Source organism: Pseudophryne corroboree, chromosome 3, assembly GCF_028390025.1.
Source record: "Pseudophryne corroboree isolate aPseCor3 chromosome 3, aPseCor3.hap2, whole genome shotgun sequence".
Lineage (NCBI taxonomy): Eukaryota > Metazoa > Chordata > Amphibia > Anura > Myobatrachidae > Pseudophryne > Pseudophryne corroboree.
In genome coordinates this window covers 449,583,213-449,595,504 of record NC_086446.1, presented here as the reverse complement: position 1 = coordinate 449,595,504, position 12,292 = coordinate 449,583,213, and the positions used below count along the sequence as shown (strand labels likewise).

Below are 12,292 nucleotides of genomic sequence, written 5' to 3'. Positions count from 1 at the left end.
TGTTTTCAGGGAGGGTGTCTGATGTCAGCTCGATCAGACTGATTTTTTTGCACTGGAGGAGTACTGTAAGTATTGAGCTACGCACAGACTGCACACATTGCACAGAATGGGAAAAAATTAGATCGTGAGTGTGATGCAAACGGTTTTGCAGCTGTCTGCTGACTGAGGGGAATTTTCGCACAGCGTACACATGCAATCGCATACCTGCACGGGGCAAATTTTCACTCCCACTGGGCGGCGACTATCTGATCGCAGGACAGTGTCATTTGCAGCACAACGATCAGGTCTGAATTAGGCCCTTTGACTGGTGAGTCACTTCCTAGCAAAGCGGGCAGGATGAGGAGATCATAATTGCGGTGACGTATGGAGGGTGTGTGGCTAAATTATGCAAACTCACAAAAGTGAGCGGTTCTCGAATGTAATAAACTAGCCCCGCCCTGCCCGGCTGTGGCAACCTGTGTCTCTTCTCCGTGCCACTGCCGGACAAGAGTTTTTAAATGTAGGCAAGTATGATATGTTCACTTCATGTTCATATGTGACCCTGGTTATACCGTCTCACACACGTGTACTGCAGTGGAAGCAGTGCAGTCTTCAATAATGAAAAAATCTGTATAAAAACAACAACAAAAACCAACATGTAAAGCAAATAAATGAATTGACTGAAGCCTTTTTTCCTCTATTGCTTTCTGCTTTCACCATCCTGAATCCTGCTTTCACCATCCTGAGATGATCAGCGGATTGCAATCATTGCTAAATAGCTGTTACAGGAGGTCGTCAGCAAAAACAATCATTGGTGATACACAAAGACAGCTTTATGCCCTATCTCTGCAAAAACACCCATTTTTGCTGGATATTCTGCCTACGATAAATAGACCCCTCAGTTTATCAAAAATTGCGCTTATTTGTATGCTAATCTGACCCTGAAGGCAATGCATCACTCTATGTAGATACATTTTGCATCAATTATCAATGCAGAAATGTACAGAATTATGGTAAGAATAACATTTCCCCATATATTTGCTAATCATTAATAAAGGAAATAAATGCTTATACTGTAAGTAGGATCTACTTTCCATATACTGGGTTATTAGTGATAATTGTACAGGGTATTTAAACAAGCTTACCAAATACTGTCGTTGCCTCCTAGACTGTTGCCTTCAGGATCATAAAATGAATCAATGCTAAGATTTTCATTAGTATCGTGGGCCGAGCTAAAATTAGTAACAATACGAGTAGGGATTCCCAGGCATCTCATTACTAAAATAGAAAAACACAGGCAATATTAAAACTGAAAGTACATACAATAATAGTAGGCGTCCCCCACCCAAAAAGTTTCAGGTACCCCACCCCCATGATAATTGCTTGTTGTCAGGGGTTCTGCTTGTTGACAGGGGATTCCCCGTCCGCCGCAGTAAGTCTGCAGTCCCGTCGTGCCTGTCCCCATTGAAAACGAATTTCTCATTGTTAGGGATTCTGCTCATTGTCAGGGGATTCCCCGGTTGCCATGGGTCTGGAGTCCTGTTGCGCCTGCTCCCATTGAAAATATCCTTCCCAAAATTACCGCCATCTCCTCTAGCATCCTTAATAAAAGTTTTCTCTGAGGTGGTGGCCATTTTGGGAGGGACATTTTCAATAGGGATGAGAATCTCTAGGTCCAGTCAGGGGCATAGCAATAGCTCCTGCATATAGCCAGCTCCCACAAGCTACTCAGCACCTCAAAGCCACCACAGGGTCTGCCGGGGCTATTGCTACGCCACTGCATAGGTGGTTTCTTAGAATCTGACACACGTGCATTTGTGCTGCACAAATACGTGGCTCATGTACAATACAGTATGCATACCTCCCAACTGTCCCGATTTTCGCAGGACAGTCCCGTTTATTTGGGAATGTCCCGCTGTATCACCCGCAGGCCACAGTGTCCAGTGGTGGGGAGGGGCAGTTGGGAGGCTCCTGTAACTGCTGCTCTGCTTAGCAGAGCAGCGGTGAATAGATGCTGTGCGCATGTGCACAGCGTCTATCCAGTGGAGACAGGGTGACTGGGGACATGCCAGCAGCTCACAGAGTGCTGGGCATGCCCCTTTCAGTAGGGATGGCCAATCATCGATGGTCTATGACCGATGGTAACTACTTTTACCATCGATGGGGGAGAACCAGATGGTTTCCCACCATCGATGGTAAAGAGCTATCAAATATTTTTTTTTCTTTCTCTAGGGTGTCAAGGACACGGAGCATAGCTCCACCCCCTGACATCCACGAAGCCACGCTCCTGGGCTCTGATTGGCCCACGTCTAGTTCAATACTAACTTAATGGTGACCATCGATGGGCAAAAACATTGATGGTTCCCATTCAGATGGTTTCCCACCATCGAAGTTATCCACCGATGGTACCATCAATGGTAACGATCGATGGATAACCCACCAATGGCCATCCCTACCCTTCAGTGACGGCAGACGGGGGGCGTGACTCGCGGTTGCGGCAGTGCCACAAGGCCACGCCCCTTTTGAATAGGCACGCGTGCTGAGGTCCCCCTTTGAAAGATGAAAATGTTGGGTGGTATGCAGTATGTTGCAGTGTGTATATCTTGTGACAGTATTTTCAACTGCAAATATGTGGCCCCTTACACTGTGAGAAGCAGCTGAGGGCGTTCTCAGTCAGGACATGTAGATACAACTTAACCATGCACTCCATGTATTCTGTCTTATTTTGGGTTACACACCTCCAAAACAGGTCCCTTTAGAAGCATACATTCTTCAGTAGTAGATGTGGACTCTATAAATAACTTCATAAAGAAAATATATAGTATATTATGCCTTAAAAAAAAACACATTGCTAATTGATGAGAAACAACTAAAAGATATTCCACCTTCTCATTGTACTTTGAGGGAACCATCCAGAAACAGAAGACACCTGCAACACTACTCATCTCCTGAAGACCAGAGAGGAGGATTTCAGGTTTGTACCTGTACACAGTACTCCAGCAAACACCCAGCATTGCCCGTAACGGACTGGACCAGAATGTGCCCATTGTTTCAGGATTTCAACGCTTCCCGTCCAGCTTGCTGGATTAACACCATCAGCGTAATTTCCACTCCAGTTGCCCAAGACCACTCCATTGTCATCATTACTGTTAATCTTAAAACAAATTAAAAAAGTATATATTTTTTTCTCGCATAATCATTTATACATTGGGGGCTAAATGTAATAGGGTGTGAGTTTGTTTGTGAGAATAAGCTCACACCTACTCGCTGTGAATTCGGTGCGAGTTTGTCCCACAACTTGCATTATGTTATAGCCTGTAAATTTGCGAGTTCAAGGCTATTAGAAGTGCAAGTCCATGCAAGTTTTATTGCGGATAAAATCGCTCCTTGTAATGCGAGTTTCATTACTAGTTGCGAGTTTGACAGAAGCCTGCACAGATCAGCGAGATCCGTTATGGCTTCTGTCTGTAAAAGTAATTAACAGCTGAAAAGCAGAAAAAAATCCCTCCCCCCACCAAGCTTAACCAGCATCAGCTCTTTGAGACGGCCCTGGTTCAAAAAATACAGGGGGGGAAATGCATAGGATTCCCCTGTATTTAATGAACCAGCACCTGACTCTTGGAGCTGGCCCCGGTTCTAAAAATATGGAGAACAAAACAAGCAGGAGTCCTCCGTATTTCCACTCCACCCCCTGAATGCCTACTAGACAAGCAGATCCAATGTGCGCAAGGGTTAGGCGAGTATGGATTTTTTACCCACCCATGTGGCAGATTCTACTTGGAGAAGAGGACCGAACATGCCAGGGGATAAGGTGAGTCTGCAGTTTGAGTGTGAGTGTGTGTATAAAAGTTATACTGTCACAATGGGGGTCATTCTGAGTTAATCGCTCGCTAGCTAGTTTTAGCAGCCGTGCAAACGCTATACCGCCGCCCACTGGGGAGTGTATTTTAGCTTAGCAGAAGTGCGAACGCATGTGCAGCCGAGCTCTGCAAAAACAGTTTGTGCAGTTTCTGAGTAGCTCTGAACCTACTCAGCGCATGCGATCACTTCAGCCTATTTGTGTCCGGATTTGACATCATACACCCACCCAGTGAACGCCCAGCCACGCCTGCATTTTTTCAGACACGGCTGCGTTTTTGCAAACACTCCCTGAAAACAGTCAGTTGACACCCAGAAACGCCCCTTCCTGTCAATCTTTTTGCGGCCGTCAGTGCGACTGAAAACTTCAGTAGAACCTGTGCACAACCACAACGGGCTTTGTACCCGTACAACGCGTGTGCGCATTGTGGTGCATACGCATGCGCAGAAATGCCGATTTTTAGCCTGATCGCTGCGCTGCGAACGACGGCAGCTAGTATCAGCGGGTACCCTTAATGCAGCAGCGTTTCTAGAGAGGAGGGGACCCGTGTGCAGACTGTGTGTGTGGGCCCCCTCCTCTCCTGTAGCCGTCACCGCCGCTGCTCGCACTCTCAGCGCTGAGACTCTGGCACAGTGCCAGAGTCTACAGCGCATGCGCCATTTTTCCGGAGTCCTGCGCATGCGCTGTAGACTCTGGCACTATGCCAGAGTCTCCAGCACTCAGTGCGCTAGCAGCGGTGGTGACGGCTACGGGAGAGGAGGGGGCCCACACACAGTCGCCGATGGATGACGGAAAGGTAAGAATAGAAGAAATTGGTGCGGTGTGGGCCCCCTCTGGACCCAGGGGCCCGTGTGCACCGCACACACTGCACCCATTATAGATACGACAGTGCCTTAATACCAAACATGCTAGGGCATGTTGTTGCTGGGACTTTTAGTCCTCCTGTAAAAGACAAAATTCTATCTTTCACTGAACTCGGCACCCACCACCCAGGGGCTTCAGTCCATGCCTTGGGTGCCTTGGAGAGTGTGGACCCCTTTATTGGGTGGTCCCCAATTCCCCAGGAATCCCTGGTTGACTGGACTGACTAGTTATGAGGGATGAATGCTTCACTGTGGCATTACCCCCTGCTAGTGCATCCCGGTGTTGGTTCTAAAAATACGGGGAACCCAACTTGCTGTTAACCACAGGTATATACAGTTGGCTGACTTACCATAGCACTGCATACCCTTGACACCTGTTTTGGATCATGTAATAGAGATAGAGCTGATGATGTTGATTTTTCTAGAATAAGTAAACAAATAGGCAGGATTTCTTCTTCAAACTAGGAAAGGAAGAGAAAACTTTGTTACTGTAATACTACAAAAATGTTTCTTCTATGGACTTTTCATTACTGACTCTGAGCGGGCAAAAGAGATTGGTAAATCTTGCTTGTAAGCATGGAGCAAATTAGAGAAATGTTGATAACATGTATGTCCTTGATAAAAGAACCAGTATTCGGATCACAATGTTAAAAATAGTTACAGGAAATTTGGAATCAGTAACATCAGTACCTGTGCCATGGAATCTCACAGTTTCTCATAATAGCCACTACACACATACACACTATAGGGTCCATTTTTGTCAGAGACCAATAAACCTGCCTGTGTGTTTTACACTGTGAAGTCCAAATAAGTCACTTGTCACTACAGTTAGAGATAAGGGCCTGATTCTGAGCCAGATGCAAGTCTAATAGCGGACATTTCTCGTGATAACCAGCAGTCTGCGCATGCACCACACCACGCATACACACGGGTGTATCTAGGGGTCCAAGCGCCCCTGGCAATGTAAGGGGCAGGCGCCCCCACCCCCTACACACATTTGTATTAGGGTGCGAGTACTGGAAATGGGTCATGGTCTTGTGGGGGACGGGCATGTACACAATAGTACTTCCAATTCAAATTATGCCACACAGTAGTGTCCCTTATTCACATTACACTGCACAGTAGTGTCTTGTATTCCATCCCTCCCCCTAACCTTAACCCACCTTTCCCACAGCCTGACCCTAACCTCCCCCAGCCTCTTCAGTGGTGCCTAACCCTAACCCACCCTTCCTAATCTCCCTCCCTGCAGCCTAATCCTAACCCTTGCAGCCTAATCCTAACCCTCCCACACATCTTGCCAGTGGAGACTTTGGCACCAACTTGATCCGGATTTTGGCTTTCTGCATCGCTATCTATGTTGGGATGCCAGCATCAGCATTCCGAGCAGTTTCGGGATGCTGGCGTCAGCTTTCCGACCGCCAGGATGCCAAACGCCTTAATGTCTCATATGTCACCCCTGCCTGAACTTTCTCCTTCCCTTACTTAACCCCTTGCACCTCTCATGCCCCCTGTTCTTCTTTAGCCCTGTAGTTTTCAGTCCCTCATTCCATCTCTCAGTCTCACCCCTGCACCTCTCACTCCCTCCATCACCCATGTACCTCACTCCCTCCTTCCATCTCTCACATCACACCTGTTCCTCCCTCCCACCTTCCATCTCCCACACCTCTTCTTCACTCCCACCTTCGACCTCCCCTGCACCTCGCTCCCACCTTCCATCTCCCCTGCACCTCACTCCCACCTTACATCTCCCACACCTGTACCTTGCTCTCACCTTCCATTCCCCACACCTGCACCTCACTCCCACTTTCCATCTCTCACACCTGCACCTTGCTCCCTCAGATTATTACCCCCTAGTACAGGGATCCCCCTTCCTCTCAGACACATTATCTCCCTTAGCACAGAATAGCCCCCTCCTCCCAATATAGAAGATTTCCCCATCCCCCTGAGACAGATCTCCCCCTATCAGCCAGTACAGCTCACACACAGATCCTTCTTCTGGTATGCGGTGTCCGCTCCATTGGCAGGATAGGAATCACGGTGGACAGTGTCACAATGGGAGCCGGGAAGAGATGGTACCCGCACATGAGTTGTTCGCTCACTAGCAGATTTTAGCAGCATTGCACACGCTAGGCCGCTGCCCTCTGGGAGTGTATCTTAGCTTAGCAGAATTGCGAATGAAAGATTTGCAGAATTGCGAATAGAAATTTCTTAGCAGTTTCTGAGTAGCTCGAGACTTACTCCTACACTGCGATCAGCTCAGCCCCTTTTCGTTCCTGGTTTGACGGCACAAACACGCCCTGCGTTCGGCCAGCCACTCCCCCGTTTCTCCAGACACTCCTGCGTTTTATTCTGGCACGCCTGCGTTTTTCCGCACACTCCCAGAAAACGGTCAGTTTCCACCCAGAAACACCCACTTCCTGTCAATCACACTCCGATCACTTCAACGATGAAAATTCTTTGTTCGGACGTGAGTAAATCTACTAAGTTTTGTGCAAAAATAATTAGCACATGCGCGCTGCGTACCATGCGCATTTTTGCCTTAATCGCTCCGTTGCGAAAATTGGCAACGAGCGATCAACTCGGAATGACCCCCCTTGTGACTGCATAGTGTGTATTTTGTGTAATTAGTCAGCAAGTGCTGGCCAGGGCTGGTTCTATATTAAATATTTGTGCAGTGCCTGACTAGGCATGTCGGGGGTGCCCAACATCAGGGTGTGCCCGTGCACACATGCCACCCACCGTGTGCATGCCTATGCACCCTCCCCCATAGCAGTGCAATTAGCCCCCCCAAGCGTCTCCCCATGTGTCTCTGCCTCATGCCCTACCCCCTAATAGCAGTGTTATCAGCTGCTCCTACAGCCCCATGTCTTCCCCCAATAACAGTGTCATATTCCCCTGTGCCCCCACTTTCCATAGTTCTCCCCCTCATAGCCGTGTCATTACCCCCTTCCCCCACTCCCCATAGGTCTCCCACTCCCACATAGCAGTGTCATTACCCCTCTTACCCCACTCCCCATAGGTCTCCCCCCATAGCAGTGTCATTACCCCCCTTCCCCCACTCCTCATAGATCTCCCCCCCCATAGCCATGACATTACCCCCCTTCCCCCACTCCCCATAGGTCTCCCACTCCCATATAGTAGTGTCATTACCTCCCTTCCCTCACTCCCCATAGGTCTCCCACTCCACATAGCTGTGTCATTACCCCCCTTCCCCCACTCCCCATAGGTCTCCCACTCCCATATAGCAGTGTCATTACCCCCCTTCCCTCACTCCCCATAGGTCTCCCACTCCCACATAGCAGTGTCATTACCCCCCTTCCCTCACTCCCCATAGGTCTCCCACTCCCACATAGCAGTGTCATTACCCTTAGTCCCCCACTCCTTATAGGTCTCCCCCCATAGCAGTGTCATTACCCCCCTTCCCCTACTCCTCATAGGTCTCCCACTCCCGCATAGCAGTGTCATTACCCCTCTTCCCCCACTGCTCATAGGTCCCCCCCCCATAGCAGTGTCATTACCCCCCTTCCCCTACTCCTCATAGGTCTCCCACTCCCACATAGCAGTGTCATTATTACCCCCCTTCCCCCACTCCTCATAGGTCTCACCCCCCATTACTGTGTTATTAGCCACCTTCCTCTCCCCATAATTACCCCGTTACCCCATCCATATCTTACCTTTGTGCAGTGATGCTGCAGTGCTGGGGTAGGATTCTGGCTCCGCAGGTTCAGTGCTTGGCTTCCTCTGCAGCTGCCGTCTGTGCTCAGCCACAGGGCAGGCAGAAAGTGAAAGTAAAGTCACTTCCTACCTGTGTGAGCAGAGATACGGCTCTGTGCTGCTGCAGCCTCCGTCCTAAAGGGCCCCATACACTAGAAAGATAATGCCCTATTTCACCCCAATTCGGGCCGATATATTGGGTGAAATTGGGCATTTTCGTTGTGCTTTACACCCGACCCGATCTGATGCGCGTTCCCGTGAGCATCGGATCGGATCACCCTACATCAGATATATCACGAGTGCTGCACTCGTGATATGTCGGATCCCGCAGGAATGGCTGGGATAGTAAAAGATACATCATATGCAAAAGGACCGCATACAATGTATCTTTTACTATCCTGCCGCCCGGGAGGCTGCCAGGAGGTTGAAGGGAAATCCTAGACGAAATGATGGACCGTCATGTCGTATGAGTGTATGGGGCCCTAAACTCTCCTCCGTCCTCCTGGCTGGCTGCGATAACAGAGCTGGTCCTAGCCTTGGGAATGGATGTCCCTGGGCATTCCAGATGCCCTAGACATTTGCCTATAATGCCTATTGGCTAGGGCCAGCTCTGGGTGAGAGTGTGTTACTGCCGGTGTCCGTCAGCACCACACTGCACTAGAGATGAGCGGGTTCGGTTCCTCGGAATCCGAACCCGCCCGAACTTCAGCTTTTTTTACACGGATCCGAGCGACTCGGATCTTCCCGCCTTGCTCGGTTAACCCGAGCGCGCCCGAACGTCATCATGACGCTGTCGGATTCTCGCGAGGCTCGGATTCTATCGCGAGACTCGGATTCTATATAAGGAGCCGCGCGTCGCCGCCATTTTACACGTGCATTGAGATTGATAGTGAGAGGACGTGGCTGGCGTCCTCTCCGTTTAGAGAAGAAATAGATAGGAGAGTGAGAGTGAGACAGTGACACTTCATTTACTGGAGCTTAGGAGGAGTACTCAGACAGAGAGTGCAGAATTTTGCTGATAGTATTAGTTAGTTATACTAGTGACAGAGTGAGACAGTGACACTTCATTTACTGGAGCTTAGGAGGAGTACTCAGACAGAGACAGAGTGCAGAATTTTGCTGATAGTATTAGTTAGTTATACTAGTGACTGACCAGTGACCACCAGTGCAGTTTTATATTATTTAATATAATCCGTTCTCTGCCTGAAAAAACGATACACAGTGACTCAGTCACATACCATATCTGTGCTCAGCCCAGTGTGCTGCTGCATCATCTATGTATAATATCTGACTGTGCTCACACAGCTTAATTGTGGGGGAGACTGGGGAGCAGTTAGGTTATAGCAGGAGCCAGGAGTACATATTAAAATTAAACAGTGCACACTTTTTTTCTGCAGGAGTGCCACTGCCAGTGTGACTGACCAGTGACCTGACCACCAGTATATAGTATACTATATTGTATTGTGAAATTGTGAATGTCTGCCTGTAAAAGTTAAACACACGTCGTGTGACTTGTGTGGTGTTTTTTTATTCTATAAAATAAAAAACTCATTCTACTGACAGACAGTGTCCAGCAGGTACGTCATTATATAATATATACCTGTCCGGCTGCAGTAGTGATATATATATATTTTTTATATCATTATTTATCATCCAGTCGCAGCAGACACAGTACGGTAGTTCACGGCTGTAGCTACCTCTGTGTCGGCACTCGGCAGTCCATCCATAATTGTATACCACCTACCCGTGGTTTTTTTTTTCTTTCTTCTTTATACATACTACATCTCATTATCATCCAGTCTATATTAGCAGCAGACACAGTACAGTACGGTAGTCCACGGCTGTAGCTACCTCTGTGTCGGCACTCGGCAGTCCGTCCATAATTGTATACCACCTACCCGTGGTTTTTTTTTTCTTTCTTCTTTATACATACTACATCTCATTATCAACCAGTCTATATTAGCAGCAGACACAGTACGGTAGTCCACGGCTGTAGCTACCTCTGTGTCGGCACTCGGCAGTCCATCCATAATTGTATACCACCTACCCGTGGTTTTTTTTTCTTTCTTCTTTATACATATTACATCTCATTATCATCCAGTCTATATTAGCAGCAGACACAGTACAGTACGGTAGTCCACGGCTGTAGCTACCTCTGTGTCGGCACTCGGCAGTCCGTCCATAATTGTATACCACCTACCCGTGGTTTTTTTTTTCTTTCTTCTTTATATATACTACATCTCATTATCAACCAGTCTATATTAGCAGCAGACACAGTACGGTAGTCCACGGCTGTAGCTACCTCTGTGTCGGCACTCGGCAGTCCATCCATAATTGTATACCACCTACCCGTGGTTTTTTTTTCTTTCTTCTTTATACATACTACATCTCATTATCATCCAGTCTATATTAGCAGCAGACACAGTACAGTACGGTAGTCCATGGCTGTAGCTACCTCTGTGTCGGCACTCGGCAGTCCGTCCATAATTGTATACCACCTACCCGTGGTTTTTTTTTTCTTTCTTCTTTATACATACTACATCTCATTATCAACCAGTCTATATTAGCAGCAGACACAGTACGGTAGTCCACGGCTGTAGCTACCTCTGTGTCGGCTCTCGGCAGTCCATCCATAATTGTATACCACCTACCCGTGGTTTTTTTTTCTTTCTTCTTTATACATACATACTACATCTCATTATCATCCAGTCTATATTAGCAGCAGACACAGTACAGTACGGTAGTCCATGGCTGTAGCTACCTCTGTGTCGGCACTCGGCAGTCCGTCCATAATTGTATACCACCTACCCGTGGTTTTTTATTTCTTTCTTCTTTATACATACTACATCTCATTATCAACCAGTCTATATTAGCAGCAGACACAGTACGGTAGTCCACGGCTGTAGCTACCTCTGTGTCGGCACTCGGCAGTCCATCCATAATTGTATACCACCTACCCGTGGTTTTTTTTTCTTTCTTCTTTATACATACATACTACATCTCATTATCATCCAGTCTATATTAGCAGCAGACACAGTACAGTACGGTAGTCCACGGCTGTAGCTACCTCTGTGTCGGCACTCGGCAGTCCATCCATAATTGTATACCACCTACCCGTGGTTTTTTTTTCCTTCTTCTTTATACATACTACATCTCATTATCAACCAGTCTATATTAGCAGCAGACACAGTACAGTACGGTAGTCCACGGCTGTAGCTACCTCTGTGTCGGCACTCGGCAGTCCATCCATAATTGTATACTAGTATCCATCCATCTCCATTGTTTACCTGAGGTGCCTTTTAGTTGTGCCTATTAAAATATGGAGAACAAAAATGTTGAGGTTCCAAAATTAGGGAAAGATCAAGATCCACTTCCACCTCGTGCTGAAGCTGCTGCCACTAGTCATGGCCGAGACGATGAAATGCCAGCAACGTCGTCTGCCAAGGCCGATGCCCAATGTCATAGTACAGAGCATGTCAAATCCAAAACACCAAATATCAGTAAAAAAAGGACTCCAAAACCTAAAATAAAATTGTCGGAGGAGAAGCGTAAACTTGCCAATATGCCATTTACCACACGGAGTGGCAAGGAACGGCTGAGGCCCTGGCCTATGTTCATGGCTAGTGGTTCAGCTTCACATGAGGATGGAAGCACTCAGCCTCTCGCTAGAAAACTGAAAAGACTCAAGCTGGCAAAAGCACCGCAAAGAACTGTGCGTTCTTCGAAATCCCAAATCCACAAGGAGAGTCCAATTGTGTCGGTTGCGATGCCTGACCTTCCCAACACTGGACGTGAAGAGCATGCGCCTTCCACCATTTGCACGCCCCCTGCAAGTGCTGGAAGGAGCACCCGCAGTCCAGTTCCTGATAGTCAGATT

At 47.8% G+C, this 12,292-nt stretch overlaps 1 protein-coding gene across 1 annotated transcript in view; it reads right to left on the bottom strand.

Annotated features, from left to right (window-relative positions):
- The window catches only part of LOC135055930 (protein-glutamine gamma-glutamyltransferase 6-like), a 75,374-nt gene that overhangs the window by 39,339 nt on the left and 23,743 nt on the right, over positions 1–12,292 (bottom strand). The window contains exons 4-6 of the mRNA XM_063960533.1: positions 5,052–5,162; positions 2,962–3,133; positions 1,125–1,257 (exon numbers count right to left, since the gene is read on the bottom strand). Of these exons, the coding sequence (XP_063816603.1) occupies positions 1,125–1,257; positions 2,962–3,133; positions 5,052–5,162 (416 nt within the window). The remainder of the gene's footprint in view (positions 1–1,124; positions 1,258–2,961; positions 3,134–5,051; positions 5,163–12,292) is intronic.